Below are 21,107 nucleotides of genomic sequence, written 5' to 3'. Positions count from 1 at the left end.
CCCCATCCCATTGGGGGAGTGAGCGAGCGGCTGCGTGGTGCTTGGTTGCTGACTGGGGCTAAACCACGACAATGCTGTGCTGTATATTATAACAGTTTAACAGTTTTTATGTGGCTACGGTCTGAGTATAAAAATGAACCTAGCACCAAGCACCAGAGACAAATATGTTTGCGTTTGCTCAGGTACCCAGGCAGGATAGGAATAATCAGAGATACTGCATGCAGCTTGCTGGAAGCAGTGTTAGGAGACTGATGCAGAGCTGGCAGATTTCTGAACTCCACTTGCAGGGGTCTGTTACAAGCTCTGGTACTCCTATTAATTAAAAAGATATTTTTCTCTTGGCATGTGTCTTTTCAAAGTCAATAATTCTCCATAATGACACAAAAATCTAAGCTGCATATGACCTCCACTATTATTTTGGGTTTCCCCTAGGGATAGATTTGCTTGTAATGGCTTTTGTTTTCTGCCTTCTCCATTGATTCTTTTGGAACTGGTAAGAAGATGGAGGAAGACCACCCTCATATCCATGGTACTCCTGGGCAGGTGCCTGGCAAGGGCACCTCCTACAGGTGCAACAGGAGATGGAAAGATGAGCTGTTCCAGGAGGAGTGAGAATATCTCAGAAAACATCCCCTACTCTTCTGAGGGAGCAATAATGACATGCCATGAATGAACTCGGTAACTCTGGCTACCTTCCCTCTCAGACTGCTGACAAGGATGCTACAGCATGTTCTAACCTTTGGGGTGATTCGTCTGGCATAACTGAGAGTTATGTAAGCTTGAGAGCCCATATCAGATTAGTGCATCACATGATACTGCCCTGTCAAGAAAACCTCAGAGAGTCAACAGATTTTCCTAGGTCTACTGAAATCTGACTTCATCAACTAAGAGAGATAACTGGCATCAATAGCAGTTTGCCCTCCTTTCTCTATCCTGCATACCCTACTTGCTCAGCACACTTCTCTGTGGCGGAAAAAATTCAAGAGATGGACATAACTTGTTTCAGATCCTGGGCTATTGTCTGTGTACTACAGCAGAAATGGGTGTGCAAGATTTTGCCGTCCCATGCTGTGGTTGTCCAAGACTCACATACCTGCTTCTGACCAAAGAGTGGACGAATGATTCTGTTCTATTGGTTTTTTCCTTTTCTCACTTTTAATCTGTAACCACTGCCTTTGTAAGGAAAGAGCTCCATAATTCAAAGACTATTAAAAATGCTTTTACAGGCAGAAAAGAAAAATTATTTATTGATCCACCATGCTGTTTCCTAAAGATGCTGGTAATTGCAATGCTAACTTGACTGTTTAAGAGCCACCAAAGGAAAGCAGGGTATGCATCGGATCCTGTACCAGATGCACAGAAGTTAGGGGTCAGATAGCATTCCTAGTTCTGTTTTCATGGTAAGGCTGCAACACCACTGAGCAATGTTCTGCAGTCCTCTCACTGATAAAAATCAGTGCTTTAATGCTACAAAATTTGCTGGCCTTTCTCACACACTCTTCTCTATTAACATTCCAATACTACAACACATTGAATTTCAGCCCAGGTTTTGTGGGCCAGTACTCCATCTTGTACTGTGTTCATCACACTCCTGATGAGCTCAGCTGCCTTAGGACAGCCTCTTAACATGAGCTCTGCCTGTGAAAGGGTAAACTCACTCAATGCTTGAAAGGGACAACACAGGCCTCCTCACTCTCTTCAGCGGGATTGACACACAGGGATGGATGACCCTACAAGCTTTAGGTGGTCAGCCAATGCTACAGACAATTGCACAAGATTTTATGTACCTCAGAGAGGCAGGGAGATGAATGGACAAAGAGGAAAGATTCAGCAGCACAGGTGCTGGAAAATGGAAAAAAACACAGTAGTGTCTTTTTACTCACTAACAGCAAAGGAAAAGCATTTCCCCTGTGGCTTGAAGAGGGAGGAAATGAATCCCCAGTTCTCTTATTGAATCAGGGAATACCTGTGTTGCCATATGCAAAAGAGTCTCTATAAAAATCAACACTAATGAACCCTTTTCCTTTGCTAGAAAATAGATAATGCTGTGAAAAGGCCTATCATTTAGCTCCCCCTAGAATAACCCTGAATAGTAATACATCTGTTCAACCTCTTGCAATTTCTCTGTTTTGGCAAGCTATATTTAATTCTAATAATCTGCTTTCTTTACAAAAGTTTGAAGATTCATTTTTTCCTTTAAGATTTCGTTCCTACACAGTCATGCTACATCACTTTGTCCTTTTTCTAAACAAACAATAGAAAGAGTTAATATATGACAATTATAAGGACTTTTTTTGTTACTGCTTTTGTTACAGCACAGGCCTTGTTATGGAGCAGACTTAAAAGAAATGTATCTATTTAAGATTAATCCAGTTATTATGAGATATATGCTGGATTTTTTTTCTTTTTAATTTAAGGAACGTGTTGATGCACAGTACTGAGCTGGATCCAAAGAAGATCTTTGAAGACTTATCAGCAGGGGGCATTAATGTGACATTAAATTCCAAATGCCAAACTACCAAACAACCAAGCAGAGCCTGTAGTGTTTTATGTTTTTAATAAGTTTGGTTTCTCCCCCGTATTTTTCACAAGATCATCTCATGTTTTTTAAAGCAGAGCTGGAATTCCAGGCCATTTGCTGATAGTAGCAATTTGTTTAATAACCTATTGTGGGCCTCATCCTGATTTTAAAAGAAGTCTTTGTCCCTGTTTTATGTAGTTTAAAAGAGAAGAGGATGATTTTATGACCAGTAAATGTGCAGCTAGCAATTTCAAAGCGGATTACCTCCAGCAGGAAGAATATGTGGGTTCAAGACTCATGGAGGATATTCGGTCACGAGCATCAGTTGCTCCCGCCATCAGATTGTGCATGTTTGAGGAAATGACTGACAACACCCCACTTTCCCACACTTGCACTCTGACAGTAGCTACTGACCTGGAGAAGAGAGGTACTTCCAGGAAGCAATCTTTAAATAGCACCATTTCCCCCTCAGAGTGCCTATTTCACTCTCCACTGACTCTGAGGGAAAAGTAGCCATGCTGACAATTTAAATTACCAGTTATGAACCAGTAGGATTTTATCTTGTGTTAGTTTTTCTAGACTAAGAAACAACAGAAAGAATACACTTTTTCTCCTAAAACTTACTGAAGGCAACTCACAAAGCTTCTCTGTCAGAAAGTCAGCCTAGCAATGAACTGGTGACTGAAGGGATGGATCCAACCTAAAGAGGAAGATACAACAAGTGCATTGGGTCTGCTCCTTGGTCTTTTACTCAGGGTTGAACCTTACTCCTGGCGCACCGTGATCTCATTCTTACTTTGTTCACTATTAGCATAAATGTTACTGAATATGGTCTGATTTCCCTGTATTAAAATCTATGTGTCACTTACAATAATCCATAGTATGTCTGTATATGTAGCACAAAGAGTCATTAATTTAAAATTTTGACAGGAATTACATTCCTTGGGCTAGTACTGTAAATTTTTTTCTCCACAACAAAAAGCTGGAAATTTAGCTACTGTTTTTAAACACGAGATGGGCACATCATCACCTGACTCCAGGAGTCGGAACTTTTAAGAAAAATGAAGAATAGTTTTAGATACACATTAACATTGGTACTTGAAGCAACATTCAGATGACCTCACATTAAGAATGTGGATCATTAAGCTCCTTGTCTGCAACAGTGGCAAACTATTCTCTAAAATGACTTAGGTCTTGCTTTCAGGTCCAGACCCTCTAGCTTGGCTCCACTATCTGGGACATCATGGTATGTCCCAGACTTTTTCTGTCTCTCATGTACACACCCTGTAATTAACTTAACTTACTTTCCTCAGGTACATGCAGCCTGCTGCCTTTGTTATGGCAACAAACACTTATGCAACAGCAAAACAAAATGTGTTCTTCAAACAGCTATAGAAATAAAGGCCTCCTGAACTTCCTGTGAAATTGGCAGCTATCTTCCGTGTGTGGAAATCAAGACTCCTCTCTTAGCAAAACCTGATGCTTGTATTATAATTTTTGTTTAAGACCCCAGAAACATGGAGTAATGTTGGGTCTGATAGCCTTCCTGATAAATGTCAGGAGGAGATTTATACAAGCAAGGGGAGAAGAGAATTAAACTTCCATCTGTCAAGAGATAGAATGTATCAGATTTTTTAATTTTTATTTTTAATTTGTACGTGAAGATGCTATCACTATTACCAAGTGTTATTAAAACCTCCAAGCCCCAAATATAGTACATATCTTCCCTTTAGCAGGTCCCATGAAGCTTTCAGAAGGTGTCATTAATGCTCCATCCAGTTCCAAATGGCACACAGCCAGGAAACTGCTGCTTCCAGCATGTAACACCTTAAAATGAACAACAAACTATGGCAGAGAGTAAGTAATTTGCTTAGGAGAAAAAGGCTGCATTAAAATGGCATCTGTTCTGAGTGATTTTGTTTAGCAACAGGAGCAGAACATAGATATATTTTAACTACTCATATTACCTTAGAAGAAACCAAGTGCTTCTTTCCCCTTTCCCTTCCCTTCCCTTCCCCCATCAACACATCTGCAGAATCAGCATTTTCTAAGGAAGAGAACATCACTGAATTTTTAGTGTCTAGGTGTGTGTGTACTACCACCAAAAATAGCTATACAGCACCTCCAACAACAAAAACAAGCACTTTTTTCCAAAGCAGCCCCTATATGGGTTTCCCCAAGTTTAAAGACTTGCTATTGCAACTAAAAGAGAGAGAGAGGGAGGAAAGGGAGACATACTGAGGTGGCTATATATGACCACTGTGGGCTGAGTGAAAATGAGTTTTGCTCCAGGACTGGTTATCCTGCATATCTAGGGCTTGCCCAAAACAACAGAATCCGGGGATCATCTTCAGGACTTGCTAAGGGAGCACTTACCAACCCCATGAAATCCAGTATCTAATGCATTAGTAAAACTATGTTTCAAGCATCATACAACCAGCCACTGCTAGAAACAGGCACTTTGGAAGAGCTTGTTTGGTTGGAAGACTTGGAATGTTTGCCGCTGACTCTTCTAAGTGCAGGCTGAATTCTTTGCATCTGACAAACTGCAAAGATACAAAGAAATGACAAACTGCCCACAGGAGGGTTAGAAAATAGAAAACAGTCTGCCACAATGTCCTGAAAGAACTGTTCTCCAAATTGTGGTTCAGAGGATTTAGGATTTGGTCCTCTAAAAAATGATATTCTGTTCTAAAATACAATAGATGAGCCTCTAGCACTGAGCCAACCAAGGCTTTTCCCTCCCAATCTATTACCTATCCCAGCATCCCAATGGGAGGCATGTTTCACAAGACTTCAGTAGGTCCAGTACCTCAGCACTCACTACACTGAACTGCTCCCTGGGGAGTGAATCTAGGCACTGGACACATGTCTGGAGAGCAGATTTTCCCCAGTTATCTGCTTCATATTGGATTTCAGTCTGTCTCCCCTGAGCTTAGGGCAGATTTGACAGTGACTGTAATGCAAAGAACATTCTCCAGTGCAATAAAGCCTAACAATGCTCCTATGACGACAGGGCACAGGTGCAGCAGCACAGGGACTCAGGTAATGCACGAAGCACCCAAATGAGGTATGCTCTGGGTGGTGGACAGGACATACAGTTGTCCTCTCATGACATCTTCATACCATGTGAGATGTTTTTATGAAAGAAGTGCTTCAGTCACGAACAAGACATTGTATTCAGGAAAAGGTTGTCTGGATAAACTTCTGCAGCTTCCTTTTCATTGGAAATCACTCTGGATCTACCTAATTGTCTGTTCCAGCCTCAGAAATATTTGAATTCATGGAACTTGTTGGAATACTTAAATATTGCAATATAGCAAAATAATGAATGTCTTGTAAAACTCAGAGCAACTCCAAAAAGTTCAGTGAGAATTTGATGTTGAATTTGTCCCTCTAACTTGAAACAAATTTTTCTGTGAAAGGGCTGTTTTGAGTTTGATTCCTTCTGACAGCAGTTCATAACCTGGACTATACTGACATGAATCATCCAGTGCACTACAAATACTGCAAAATCTTGTCATAATTCATTATATGCCCGATTGCAGTAACCAAAACACAAAATTGCAGCTTATTTAGTTTCGAAGTACCACAGTCATTCCACACAGAATATGTATTTGACTGGCACACACACATTTTATTTGCATAAGGCTGTGTGCTCAAAAAGTGTCCAATACAAGGACTGCTCTGGAAGGCTGAAAAACTGTCCTTGGCTAAAGCAACTTCCAAGTTGCCATACAACCCTGAGAATGGTTCACAGACTGATGGTATTTCACTGTACAAATGGCTCATAAAAGCTGTTAAATCTGTCACGCACTCTAAAGGCATTTTAATCTAACAACTATTTTCACTTACATAGAAGCTTTCAGAGAAATCTATTCCTCATATGACAAGAAGCAACAGATCCTGACAAGACGCAGGATTCTGGCACAACAGACTAACAGATCTTTTCAGTATGCTTTTCACAATTGCTTTGTGGTATCTTCAGGTATTATCTTTAAGCAAAGCTGTTCACAGATGCAGAGGTGTATTTTGATTTCTGATGGGTCCTTGCAGATAGAAAAGCAAACATCTTTCTGAAGATTGAAGGGACTGACAGTGGGAGAACCAGATGAAAAGGAAAACTAGGATAAAGCAAAATACAAAAGGAACAAAGATCTGAAGAAGGCGAAAACCAAACCACACTAAAACACAATCCTTACTTTCCCTGGGCTTTTTTTCAGACTGTAAACTTAATGATGGATTAGGTGACATTTCTAGCAACGTATTTGAGGAAAGTTCAAAGGAAAACATGGTCACGAGGGGACTTTTGCCCACACCGACTTCCAGACAAATGCCAAGGTGTGCTACAGCAGAACAGCCTTCTACATAGTAGTATATACTCTCCTCCCAATAAATTGTTGTTTATTCTTGTATCCCATGGATCTTTCTTTTCCTGACAGTCATTCCCAGCCTGTTACTTGGAAGAAAGGAGCTACCTTCTTGCAGACAGCTGCCTTGGGGTCCACAGGTCATTGGCTCATCCATGCATTGCTCTTCCAGGAAAACCAAAGAAGCTATAAACAAGCTCCCCATCAGGATAACAGGTCTAAAAGCTGCTGGGATCATATCTGGCCAAAGGAAGGGGAAGCTGTTTTCTACTCCCCAGCATCGCTGCCTTGCAGGGTCAGGGAAGCACCTCTTCAGGGAGGGAAACCTTACAATACAGTTATAGAATAACTGTGCATGGTTAGGAAGAACAGCTTTTCAGAGAGCCTTTCTCTCACCTTCCTCACACTGAGAATGCTTTCCAAATCTGCCCTCTTCTCAGTCATTTTTGCCCATACTTTCATCTCTTTTGTTCTGGTCATCAATCTGTCTGTTAGGAGAGAATCTTGGTCAGAAACCAATCCTGTTAGGTTTTTAAAAGATGTTGCTTTGGGCAATGGAACTGTGAGTAGAAAGGAAATGTAAGTCCAAAGCAAATCAATACATATACCCACATTTATATTTTAGTGAACATTGCAGGTAGACTGGCAAGTTGGAGACCTGTGAGGTTTTAAAGAGCACCAATAACTTCTATTTTGTTCTTAGACAGAAAAAAATTATTGTTCTACAATATTTTTCAACCCAGAAAATTTGGTGGTGAATGTAAAGCCTCAGAGAAGCCAAACACCTAGACACTGTACATTCCTGGGCCCCTTTCTGCTGCCTTTGAAACAAATGGTCATATTGCCATTGATTTTGAAAGGTGTTAACAACTGGGCCTTTCTCTGACAGCTTCACTAATAACAGAGGTGCTCTGAATAGGTGTTTGGGGTTAGAAATGGGCAAATAATTACCCAGCAGTTAATGTGTATGCAGAGACAAGAGGCTGCAGTCAGACCCTTTGCCACAGCTGTCTTTCCGCAGCAGGGGCTCTCCCTCCATGAGACCGGTGGTAACTCCACCAGCCACCTAGGCACCTACGAAAAAGAAGCACATTTTATTGCTCTTTTGTTGTGCTCAAACTACTGGTCTGTTAGCAATATTTTGATAGGCATTCAGATCTGCACTCTCCTTGCAGGAGGGAGTGCTTACTCATGTTTGCTTGGACTGTTCCTTTCCTTCATATATGATGCTCTGATAGTTTTATCAATTACAACAAATGGCAATTTAAAATTCTTTGCCCTGCTGCCAAGTTCTTAATTTATTATTATTAACTACTTCTTGCAGCAGCCTCTCTAATGTTCTTCCTCTCTTTCCTATAGTGGCATAGCACTCTGACACATTTTAAGTGTTTTTTTTAATCCCCCTCCTTTTCCCATATGCATGAAAACACTTTATCACATTTTCAAATGACTAATGCTTCAATATTCCTATTCTGCTACCTGCTGAGGAAAAGAAGAAAGGAAAAGGCTGACTAATTGTGTTTCAGAGACAGCAGCTTTACAGATGACTGTGTTTATTTATTACTAAAATATATTTTCAAATGTTGTGGCAGTGCAGTGGAACTGTAACTTGATAAATGTTTAGTGCTAAGACAAAACTACTTTCTTTAGCTATGAAATATTCTGTTGATAGTTCAAGGCCATTAAAAAAAGAAAAGGTTTACAACAGAAGAGGTGAGTATTCAGCTAGCAGCTACTAGTTTTCTCAGACACATCTGAGACAGTCATGCCTTAGACCGAAGCAAAAGTCAAGATAAAAGACTTCATATGCAGAAGCTGAGATCCTGACCCTAGCCAAAGGAATCACCGTAGACAAGTCACTCTGTGCCTCAGTTTCCCGATCTGTAAACCTGAAATACAGCTTCCCTTACAATCCATGTGTTACAGTAGTTATCTCAGCATCAAGGAGACCTGGCAAACGAGAGAAAATTTATCTGGAGCCACCAGCTTCAAACATGTCTCAACAAGGTGCCAGGCTGTCATCTACAGTTGACAGAATTGCTGGGGTTGGCATTCACCTCTCGAGCCTGCCTAGTCCAAACCCCTGGCTCAAATCAGGGTCAGCTAGAGCAGGTTGCCCAAGTTCATGTCCAGTGGGGTTTTAAATATCTTCAAGGACAGAGACTCCACAACCTCTCTTCACCACCTGTTCTGGCACTCAATCACTCTTAAAGAAAGCAAGCTTTTTGTTCTGTCAAATGCAATTTCCTGTTCCAGTTTGTGCCCACTGCCTCTCATCCTTTCACTGGGTACCACAGAGAAGAGTCTCTCTCGTACTGGCGAACCCAGCACAGCTCTCCCAGTGTATCTCACTGGTACTGAGCAGAGTGGAAGGATGCTGACCTGCTAGCAGTGCTTCTTCTCATGCAACCCAGGAGGTTGTTGGCTTCCTTTGCCACAAAGGCACACTGCTGTATCATGTTCAGCTTGTCCTCTAGCATCCCCAGGTTCTTTCCCCTTCACAATGTGGAGATCAGTAGTCATGCTGAATACTCCCAATCACTTTCTTGTCCTTCATAGGTTCAGAAATGGCTTCCAGGACTAGTTGTTCCATTGCCTTGCCAAGGAGTGAGGAGAGGCTGACCAGCCTGTAGTTACCGGGATCATCCTTCTTTCCTTTCTTGAAGATAGGAGTGACATTTTTTTTTCTTACAGTCCTCAAGAACGTCTCCCTGTAACCGTGACCTTTCAAAGATACTCAGAAGTGGTTTGCAGAGACACCAGACAACTCCCATGTGTGCATCCTGTTGGGGTCCATGGACTGGTGTCTGCCCAGTTTGTTTAAATGTTCCTTATCCTGATCCTCCTCCACTGAGGGTGGCTTCCCTGACCCAGATTTTCCCATCAGTCTAAAGGACCTGGGATTCCTGCAGGCCAGTCTTACTGAGGCACGGAAGGCACTGAGTACCTCTCAAGCTTTTCTGTGTCCTTTGTCACCAGGTTCCCCTACCCATTTAGGAATGGCTCCAAATTTTCCCTAATCTTCCTTCTGCTGCTGATACACCTGTAAAAGCCTTCTTGTTGCCCTTCATGTTCCTCATCTGATTTAACTCCATGTGGGCTTTGGCTTTCCTCACCCCACTCCTGCATGCTCAGACAGTGCCTCTGTGTTCCTCCTGGATCATCTGTCCCTGCTACTGTCTCTTCTGTACTCCCTTTTTGTGTCTGAGCATCTTGTTCATCCTTGCAGACATCCTGCTGTCTTTGCTTGATTTCCTGCTCATCAGAATGGACTAATCTTGAGCTTAGAGGCAGTGATCTCTGAAAATCAACAGGCTGCCTCTTCTCTGCAGGGCTGCATCCCATTGGATTCTTCCAGCAGTTCCTTGAACACACCAGTCTGCTCTCCTGAAATCTAGGTCTGTGACTGTGATTTTTGGCTTGCTCCCTCTTGACACAATCCTAAACTCCACCATCTCATGGGCACTGCTGCCAAAGATGTCCCTAACCTTTGCATCCCTGGCCTTCACATCCTAGACAAATTCTACCTTGTTTGTAAGTATGAAGCCTAGTAGAGCACCCTACATCAGAAACTTGAAGACCTGTGTTAGGAAGTTGTCATGGATGCATTCCAGAAACCTCCTGGATTGCTTGAGCTCTGCTGTGTTGTCCCTCTAGCAAATATTAGGATGGCTCAATTCCTGTAGGAGGACCAGGTCTGTGAAAGTGAGGCTTCTTCCAGTTGTCTGAACACCTCAACTACCGCTTCCTGATCAGATGGTCAGGAGCATCTGGTTCCTGATTTTGATGGTCAGCAGACACCTACAAAAATATCACCTATTTTGGTCTATCAGCTAATTCTGACTCACAAGATCTCTGCTGGCTCATCACCCATCACAAGGCAGATGTGTAACGTGTCCCAGCTGCTCCCTTCTATAAAGCGCAACTCTCCCTTTTTGCTGCCCCAACCTGTCCTTCCTGAAAAAGCCTGTCTATCCGTGGCAGCACTCCAGTCCTGTGAGCTATCCTGCCACATCACAGTGACACCAAGGAAATCATAGTCCTGCAAATGCTGACAGACCTCTAATTCCTCTCATTTCCTTCCCATAGTGTGTGCATTTGCATACAGGCACTTCAGAGAGTGTAACCATGCATTTGTCCCTGGCCTTTAATACTGCGAAAGCTAGCATGTGCAGCCCTGGTCTTGAATGTTTTCCAAACTCAGCAACCACAAAAGCTGGTCTCAAGATGAAGCATTGAATCCACTAATAAACTGCCACTTGCTGGACAAAGAACAGCTGCCAATAAGCTAGACAAAGAAAACCTGTTAATGGTATGACCTGCATGGCCTGCCAAGAAACCAGCTACAAATAAGAGCTTGCTTTGTTAACCCTTTGTGCTGGGAATAGGCTGCTGATGGGTGGACCCTTTACCACCTACAGGAAGGGACGCCTCCTGTTTCTTGAAAAACCTACTTCGTCCTGCAGAACTGAGAGGATGGTGATTGGGATCAGAGGTTCAGGAATCAGTTAGTACTTGGTATGTAACAGTTCCTACTTGCTGACTAAAGCTCATAATTAATCTTAAGTGAGAGTGTGTGTCTGATCTGGTTCTCTCACAGGGGAATCCATGAATCCAAGTCATGAGCTATTAAATGTGTCATGAGAGAGAAGCTTCCAGCTGTACTCATTTCCCAAAAATGGCTTGAGAGCTTTCCCTGTCACTTCCTTACTTGTGTGCTTATGCTTGGTGGGATCCCACTTCACTGCTCTTTTGTTGATTAGCATCCCTCTTGCTCACATCATGTTGCGCCCTTTGCTCAGTCCTGGCCCTTCACTGGTCCTTCCAACTTGCTCCTTCACTTCCTCACATGATTGTTAGCTATCTTCTCTCTCCCCTATCATTAATAGTTTGAGCCCTCCTCTCCAGGTTGGCCAGCCTGTTGGTGAAGATATTTTTGCTCCATTTGGTCAGGTTCATCCCCTTCCAAGCAGTCTTGATCACCAAAGAGTGTCCCATGGTCACAGAAGCCGAACGCCACTGCTGACATCAGCTGTGCAACCAGCTGTTGACCCACAGGATCTATCCAGTCCTCTTGAGACCCTTCTCCTCCTCACTGGCCGTACCAAGGAAACCACTGACTGGCCTCCCATGCCCTTGACCATTGCACCCAGAGCCACGTAGTCACACTTGGTATTCTCCAGGTGACTCCCAACAGTATCATTGGTGAGCAGGTGGAAAAGCAGCAGGGAGTAATAGTCTGAGGATTGAAACAGTCTTTCCACAACATCCCACTCTTGAGCCCCCAGTAGCAACACTTCTCCAGACAGCAGGTTAGGTCGGCAGATGGTGGCCTTCATTCCCCACAACTAGGGGAGTCTCCCACCGCTATTACTCACCATTTCCTCTTGCCATATGGTTCAAGTTCAGCTGGCTCAAGTGCTTCACTGAAGTGAGCTCTCAGCCTGGGAGCTGCCACGGCACTGAATCTATTTCATAGTTTCAGATCTGCATGTGGAGCAGGAGCCTTCCCCCTCAGGGCAAGAAGTCACCAGCTTCAAGCCTTCACCATCATGGGAGCTTACACTTTCCAGCCTAATACACAGAGACTCTGCCTGTCCCCCTGCTGCACTTGAGGGTTCAGACTTTCAAAGCTGCAGGGTCTCAGAGAGGACCTGACTGATCTCTTTCTTTTCACCTCTGGTGCTGTGCAGCCTGCTCACCTGTTCCCATGGCTCATGTATTTAATGACAGATCTTCAAAAAGGAAAACCCTCCTGGTGGCCAAAAGGCCATCTCCCATGGCCACAGCCACAGCAAGAGGCAGCCTGAGACCTGCAAAGCTGCATCCTTCTGCAGCAATATGTGCTGGTCGGGCCTCTGTTGATACAGGGAAAAATTGCTCCTGTGGCTGATGGTGACCAGATCCTGTGACACACCACTGTCATAGCTGAGGGCATGGGTGCTGCTCTGAGCGGAGTTACCGGTTCCCTTTATGCAAACTGCTGTACAAACAGCTGCCTCTGACAGCGGTGCTCTGGGCCAGGACTTATAGAAGCCCCTGCCTAGTACCTGCTGGAAGAGTGCTTGACCATCTCTGATCAGGACTGAAGACCTGCAAGCTCAGAGCATCCTTCGATCAGGAGCAGCTGGCAGAGCTTGCTAGAAGCTGCTAGAGCTTGCTAGCAGCCACTGCCTCATCTAGCTGTCTTCACTGCACCCTATTATTCTTCCAAGAGATCCCAGACTCACCTGACCATCCCAGAAGCAGCTCCCAGAATACCAAGAAAGTTTCAAAGCAGAGCTTAGAAACCGCTATGCAAATGGCTGTATCCGCCAAAGAGGCACAGGTAAACAGGGAAAGACTGCAGTGTTTTCAAGCATTAGAATTAGGAGACTTAAAAGCTATTAAATAGGTGACACTCCCCCTGACTAGGGAAGTACCAATGCCATGTTGTAGATAGCCACCATACAACAGTCATATTTATAATCCTTCCTAGCTATTTCCTGCTTACCACAGATGTTCAGAGCCCTGCTGCCAAGACAGGCTTTTGGTCTGGCTCACAACTGCCTTGTATTCTACTGGTGAGAGATGTCATCCTCCTGGGTCCAAGGGTTTCTTGGGTTGGGGACAATGCAGCTCTTTTCCTCTCTTCTAAATCAGCTCAGTATCCTCTTAATAGCTGTGACGCACTTTGATGTCTTTAGACAGAAAGATCTCCAGTGGCACTACACAAACAAATCACAGTGTAATTAGCATTAACAGAGCAGTGCAGAGAATGTTGTAAGACAATGGGCAGCATAGGCTTGTGATCAGCCTAGTTGCCCATTTGGTTTTCATATAAGAACAGCACACATGTGAAATAGCCCAGGGTAAACAGTGCAGGACCCCTGTGTTGCAGGTCTTGCAGGTACCCCGTCCCCTCAGCACACATTCAGAGGCACAGTGTCTCCTTGTTATCCTGCCTTTGCTCTACAGCACCTGAGGCAGAAATGCAACACATGATTTTGCACTGCTGGTGTCTCACAGCTTCAGACAGATCTGCTTGCTGATGCTATGCTACATCCTTACCTAGATCCTATAGGAGAAGAGCATGCTGAAAAGCAGAATTGGCAAATTTAATTTCAAACAAACAAACAAAAAATCTCTCAACTTCAAAGTTTCCAGGCTACCTGCTTCTTCTGAAATGTTCTGTCTTCAAGATCTTTCTCTGACACAAGAATCTACAAGACTCTTTGCTAGTATCTCCAAGTAGTTGATCTGCCTCAGACCATAAAATCTCGCAAAGCTACAAACTTCGTGAGCCTACCTGCCCAGTTTGCTTTCCCTGTAAACGTCAAGAAACCAAGCCTCCAGAATTGCAGAGATGCCCTCTTCTAGAAGCAGGAGTCCTGCCATACAACCCAAACTACAGCTCCCTAACCTTCCTGTTAGTCTTAAAGGAGACAATGCCTTGGCAGGCACAGACTTGGATAAATTTATGGATTTTGTATCAAGCTGTGCCACAACAGAGTGTCTTAAAAATCCAGGATCTCTAGTTGCCTCCTAGGTGAGTTAGTGGGACAACATGGTATCTACTACCAGAGTTTCAGTGAATACACCAAATTAGAAATTGTATTAAAAACTCAGTTCCAATCAATGTTTTCTGATGGAAATTTCCTGACATGTTCTGTGTTTAGGTGATGATTTAGGTCCTGACTTTATCATCGTATTAGATGCTTGTTCTGCTACTGATTTCTTTCAGGTATAAGGGTTTTCCCCCTAAGATGACAACCTTGGAGGTGGTTAGAGCTCTGAAGCTTTGTCATTAATAGAACAGCATTCATTAAAATTCATGTAACTTGCCTGCACTTCCAGACCGATGTTACTTAATAGAGCGTGCGGGTTTACACAGTGGTTAGACATTGATGAATGCAGCAGTTACTGCCAAAAGAAAACCATCTCCTGATATCAGGATTGTAGGACTCTCAGACCAACCATAAGAATCAAATAGAGACAATGTTTTAAATTAAATTGGAAACTATCAAAGACATTTTATTTCACTTCAATGGACACAGTCTTATTAATATGTATAATGCATTATAAAATCCATTTTATTTGCGTCCAACATCTTTCCAACTGAACAGGAAGCTTTTAAAAAAAACCAATTACCTTATCACTTTGAATCTCATTTGCTGCTTGCAAGTCATGTTGTGTCTGAGCCAATCCTTTTGTACACCTCTATCACTGGTAGGCATTCATATTAAAAAATTAATGATGACCACTTCATTCTTCAGAATCTGTAATCGTCTTGCTACGTAATTGTGAATGCAGGGTAGGGAAGAGGGGAAAACTTGGGTTTTGAAAACTTTCATAAAATCCCTAGGTTCTGGTGCTCACTTTTGTCTCTCTCAGTTAGTGTTACCTTTCTGATTTCAACATTGGCCCTGTCAAAACAAGTAGAAATACTCACTGCTATTTGCTATGGCTATTTGTCATGAAGAGGTTTGGTTTTAATTCAAGAACAGTCTGTCTGAACCTGGATTTGATATTACTGACATTCCTTCTAGACTCTCTTTTAACAAGTCTCCCTATAAACAAAGGACAGTTTTATCTCCTCCAGAGTCTTATTAAACCAAGATGCAGCAGTGCTTTTTAAAATAAGCTAAAGAGTGGATAGTATGGATAAGAATCCAATGGAAATTACTTCAGGATGCAGATCTTAGGAAAAAGCAGCACAGTGATAAAACTCATTGATTTACAAAACAGGCTGAGGTGGCAAGGCTTGGAATAGGAAGCTTCATCTAACACCTTGGGTTCTACAGCAGGAATGCGGACAAGGAAATCAGCACAATGACTACTGGTAATCAACATGCGTTTTCATACCGGGCATGCAAATACCTAGGCAAAATTATTGCAACAAAAGGGGCTGGGCAGGCAAAACTGGTCTTAAGGGTCCACTGCATATTGCTCTAAAATTCATGAGCATTTTTTACATGATTAATTCCTTTATGGCTTTCCTTCACCCATTCTCTTTTTTGTGCATCCTGTCTTCTCTTTTCACTGCCATTGGGCCTAGATTCTTTCTCCTTCACATCAGGTTACATCACTTCACTAGAAAGAATATTAGGACAAGTGTTTTTGCTATGAGGATACTAAAAGACTAAGCAGGTTCCCTGGTAAGGTAATAGGAAAACTCAGCTGGAGAAGGCCCAGAGGAACTTAATGCAGCTGCCACTGTTTTGAGCTGTACTGCGCCTGGAGACCTCCAGAGATCCTTTCCCACCTAAATTATTCTATGAGTCTATGACCTTTCTTTTAACTCAAGGAAGTACAGATGTAGGTTTCTTACTGACTTGGCTGACCCTGGCTGCCTTTCTTATTAAAATCATATCTACTCTTGAGTTTTTTCCTAGACCCAAACTCTTTTTCTCCTTTCTCTCTACAGAAAGACTCTTGCAATAAGAATGAAAAACCTGAAACTCATAATCATAAACCTATGGTGGTATGTATTCATATGAAACCAATGCTGTATAAAGCACACTGCTTCCATAGTTTCGTCAGTTTGAGACTTTCAGTATGTTTCCTACCATTATAACAGAACTGCTCTGATTTTTGCTTTGGCTGGTTTAAATAAGATCATAGAGATCCCTGATGACTACTGGTTTATCTGGCTCCAAGTCAAAGAGTAGCACAACTATAAAACTAGTAAAAGTATAATCTGCTATCCAATCTATTTGAAAGGTTAATTCATTCCGTTATAACTGGAATCTTAAGTCAGGCACTAATAAGAAACTAGATTACATTCATGAGGTACATTTACACATTTTTTGCTGTAATTTTATAAAAAATGCAGTATCGATTAGAGGCTACAATAAATCAAATGGAAATTTAATCAATAGTTCTACTATGAAAAACTAAGCATAACAAACTATCCTCTCCATGAAGCATGCAAAACTCACAATGAGTCTTGAAAAATCAAGTAGACTGTTATACATGGTTTAACCTAAAGAAAAGCGGTATTAATTCAATATGGTTGTACATCAGCATAAAATAACCACAGACTAAATTTCTGTGTTTTAATAAAACATATAAAAAGTATTGATACATTATTATTACTAGAACTTCTTCCAGGCATGCAAAGTCTACACACGAGATATATGCCATTAAGTCATGATCAACAACAGCTTATTGATTTTTAGGATAGACATGCAGCATTTAACAGCTGGGAGAAGGTAATACAGGGGTAATTCAGCCATTGCGTGACCAAATGCAGCTATCCTTTAAATCACAGAATTCACCCTACTGAAGTCATGACAAAACTAACAGTAACTCCAGTAATAGTTGTATCATTATTTGCAAGCTACTTTAATCTTATTGCAGCATATTTTTGTAGACCCCATCAATAATTACTGTAGAATCATAAGAAGTTAAAAATGCTGTAGAATTATGAAAAGTTAGTAAATGATTCAAACTTATTTTAAACTAGTAATAGCCTATCCCCATGTGTCCTGTTACATGGGTTTTTCCATTCATCTGATCACGTGATCAGGTCGTAAAGGAAATTATATGAGAAAGAAGTGCACAGCAGGCATGGCCTATGTTTAAAACCTTTGGATCAAACATCCTGGCTCTTTGCACTGATCCTCTGCAAACATGCAGAGTTTTTGCTGCAAGGCTGCTAGAGACCACAGCCAGCCATGGGGCTCTAGGTATGTATAGTCTGACACAGATCTTAATCCCAGCGAGCACTATAAAAACATCACCCGAAAGTAAGAGTTACAGACCATTATGAACAACCATTTGGTTTCTTGAACAGTGTAACAACTCTTTAAAAATCGACTATGTGCTTAGTAAAATATTGATTAATCATTCATCTAACAACCATTTCTAAAAATCTATCTGCAACAGAAATCTTGACCATTAAATCACTCTGTTTCAAGACGAAGTTGCATCTTTATTCCTGTTTCTCTAATTTAAACTCTAACTTAAAGCTGGAGTATTCCAGGAAGAGCTAATACAATTTATCATCGTATTTTTATACCAAACTCACAGATACCCTAAATTTACGAAGCCTGATCTTTATTGTTTTAGGCATGGCACCAAGCCAAAAGATAATCTGTGAAGACTCATGAACTCTAAAAATGAGGGTCAATATTTAACCGTTGTTGTAAGCAATCATCATCATGGGTAACAATTTCAAGTGTGTTGAGACTTGAGTGCCCATTTAGCATCACATGCACAAGACATAACTTTCAAAACGTCGATCCCCAGCAATACCACTCTATCATATATTTCCTGCAAATACATCTGCATATGATCAGTTTTCGTACAGTCTCTTAAACTGCCCACTGAGTTCACAGCCGTGAACAAATATATGACACAGGCTAAATTACTTGTGTGAGAGAGTATATGATCAGCCTTTAAGAATGTGATCTATGAACTACTTGTACTATATCCAACACCTCACAGAAATTCCTGGTGAAATACACCACTGAAGTGCAGTATGACTATAAGAAATATATCAGCGGGAGAAATGTTTACTGCTAAAATGCTGACATGTAGGGATGGACTGAGGGGAAGTAGCAGGCCTCCCTTCAGACAGCCCCACAAGCTATGAAATAATCATGAAACCTGAAGTGCACTAGCCAAGTAAGTTACAAATATGGAAACATACAGTATCATTTTGCCAGGAAGCTGTATTATATTTCATTTGTTACCAGGTTCTGCTGCATTCATAATAGCTTTATTTATTTTGTGTTACTCATGTCCTGGTAACTGGATTATCTGTTGTGCTTTGGAGGGAGAAGATAGCACAATTTAGAAGTTATTTGCTTCTCACACAAAGGCACCAAAATGTTCTGTCAGCAGCTTGGGGAAGTTCCAGGTTGGTGCAATACCTCACGTTTGTAAAGAAAGCACAAAACTTGGCAGACTGATTCCTAAAGCTGGTCTTTAAACCCTGTTGGAATTTCTAGAGAACAGAAAATGCCAACATTCTTTAAAAGCTAAATTGCTTGTACGCATCTGTTTGCTGTAAGACTGATCCTGATGACTTCACCCTTGTAACACTGCTAAAAGAAAACCCTCCTTTTCAATGTCTGGAGTGGCTGGTCAGGAGCTAGAAATCATGTCCTTTGCAAGCCTGATGAAATTGGACATGATGCTTAAAGAGACCTATTTTACTTTTGAAAATTCCCCTGATGTCAAAACCATTGTCAAAAAGTTTGCATGGCTTTGATACTGCAGAATATGCTTTCAGCATCTTGTTTTGCCCTGACATTTCTCAGATTTTTTCCTACTGATCCAGTTCTGGGATGGTTTGATTGTTGTATTTAGGGTTAGTTATTATGGATTTGAGTCCATATTCATTCCTTTCCACCCTTTTTAAAACTTCGTGTAACTTATGCAAGGATATTCTTACAGACCATAGAAAAAAAAATGTATGTTCACAGATGCAGACCAGAGGAAATGGTGCAGCTGTGTCACAGGAGTCAATAATATGATAATGCACTGCACCTGCACTGATCTCCAAATTTTAATATCTGTGAAATAAATAGCTCAACATTATGTGCCTAGGAGAAAAAATATGAAAAACACTCAGGTCTTTGAAGCATGCAAACAAACAATAGTAACACATCAACTGCTCTACCATTACCTTCAAGAAACATAAAAATCTGAAAAGAAAGGAGGGAAAAAATCAGCAGTAGTTTTCATTGATAATATCACTCTGTTGCCATAAGGAGATAGCTGCTCATGTCTACTTAAAAAGCAAAGCAAGTTCAAAGTCCCTAACTGCTGCGTAATTAAAAAAACACAATTCCTTCTCTTGCAAACCTGGTTATATAGGCCAACATATTACAAATTGAAGTAGTTCTCAAAAGTGCTGGCTAGTTTCATGGCACAGTGAAACAGATAAAGCAGCGTGTTCAGAACATTTTTCTCTGCTACCAAATGCATATATTACTCATAAAGACAAAGAATTTTTGGTACCTTTAATCTTTTCCTTGAAGACTGCACCAAATTCATTGGTGCAAACCCTAACATGTTATTCAGGCTGTCAGAGGGATTACTTGTGATTGGAAATGTTTACAATAAAGAAGGGGGGTATAAAGTAGGCTTCATATGTCTGCAAGCAACCATACAATCCTTCTTTCACTCATGTTTAAGAAAAATTATGCAGTAAAGCAGCTAATCTCTCTTGGGCAGTCCCTTAATGTTAATTTTAAAATGTCCTCAAGAAGCTAAGGAGAATCAAATAGTAATCTGCTTTTTTCCAGAGTGCCCATTTTGGCCATGAGTTTTCTGTGCTTTTTGCCTAATTGTGAAGCACCTAGAATGATTATTGTTTCAAAAACATGAATTTTAGTTTATAGTCAGGTAAAATGAAAGCTGCCTAGCAATTCAACAGAACTAATTCAACATTCAGGCGACACCTATTCACTGAGATTAAGCTGTTGTACAATATGGAGTTATCCAGTCATCTGGAACAAAGGAGGTACGTGGCGGAGAGACAAAGAAAGCAAACCGTAAGGAATGACTGGCAAATGGGGAACATAACGAGGCATTTAGAAAGAGCAACAAAGAGAAACAGATACATATGCTAAGTGAATAAAATAAGAAACAATGAATCCCAAGAAACAGAAGTGACTGAGGCAAGGGGATTATGCAGAAACATCACCCTGCTACAAGAGGAGCTCCTCTGAATTTGCTCAGCATCTGTCACCATCAATTCATACAGTCGGTCTAACTAGAGGATCTAATGACAGGCAGTTTATACAACACCAGCACATGACATGTCCCTCAGGGCATTCTGTCCTCATAGCATCCCGGTGGAGCAGCACAGCACTACTGCTTGCATGGAACAGATGGAGAAAGAAGACACAGGGCTTTAAATAGCTATGTGGAAGACACCTACAGCAAGGGAAAGGATTGAGCCAACACAAACCACTGGAAAAACCTTTTTTCCTGCCTCAGCAGGAAACAAAATCAAAAAGCCACGCATGGTGAATGCTGGATACTGCTACAGAACAATGTCACCGGTCACTGCAACTGTTTGGAAGTTAGTTTGACCTGGGATGCCTTTTCAGTTAATGTTTATAGTAAAATCTGCCTGGATTTTATTTTTTTTTTTTATTTTCTAGGACAACTGGACATTACCCTGCCAAAATTAAAACTTCTACTTTGAATATCCAAAACAGTGATCGTATGTCCCTTATGCAATTTTAATCATACCATTAAAGCTCTAATGCAATCAG

The 21,107-nt window shown here is 41.5% G+C and overlaps 1 protein-coding gene across 3 annotated transcripts in view; it reads right to left on the bottom strand.

Annotated features, from left to right (window-relative positions):
- PLPPR1 (phospholipid phosphatase related 1) overlaps positions 1-21,107 on the bottom strand; it is a 70,185-nt gene that overhangs the window by 43,126 nt on the left and 5,952 nt on the right. Inside the window, exons 2-3 of one of the 3 annotated variants that reach the window (XM_064438082.1) lie at positions 13,385-13,598; positions 7,288-7,379 (exon numbers count right to left, since the gene is read on the bottom strand). The exons of 1 other annotated variant lie outside the window; for it this stretch is intronic. In XM_064438082.1, the coding sequence (XP_064294152.1) occupies positions 7,288-7,371 (84 nt within the window). In that variant the 5' untranslated portion in view covers positions 7,372-7,379; positions 13,385-13,598. The remainder of the gene's footprint in view (positions 1-7,287; positions 7,380-13,384; positions 13,599-21,107) is intronic. One more of the 3 variants, XM_064438083.1, reaches the window with a different exon arrangement.

The sequence above is a fragment of the Phalacrocorax carbo genome, chromosome Z (genome assembly GCF_963921805.1).
Source record: "Phalacrocorax carbo chromosome Z, bPhaCar2.1, whole genome shotgun sequence".
NCBI classification, from domain to species: Eukaryota; Metazoa; Chordata; class Aves; order Suliformes; family Phalacrocoracidae; genus Phalacrocorax; species Phalacrocorax carbo.
This window is presented reverse-complemented; position numbering and strand designations above follow the sequence as displayed.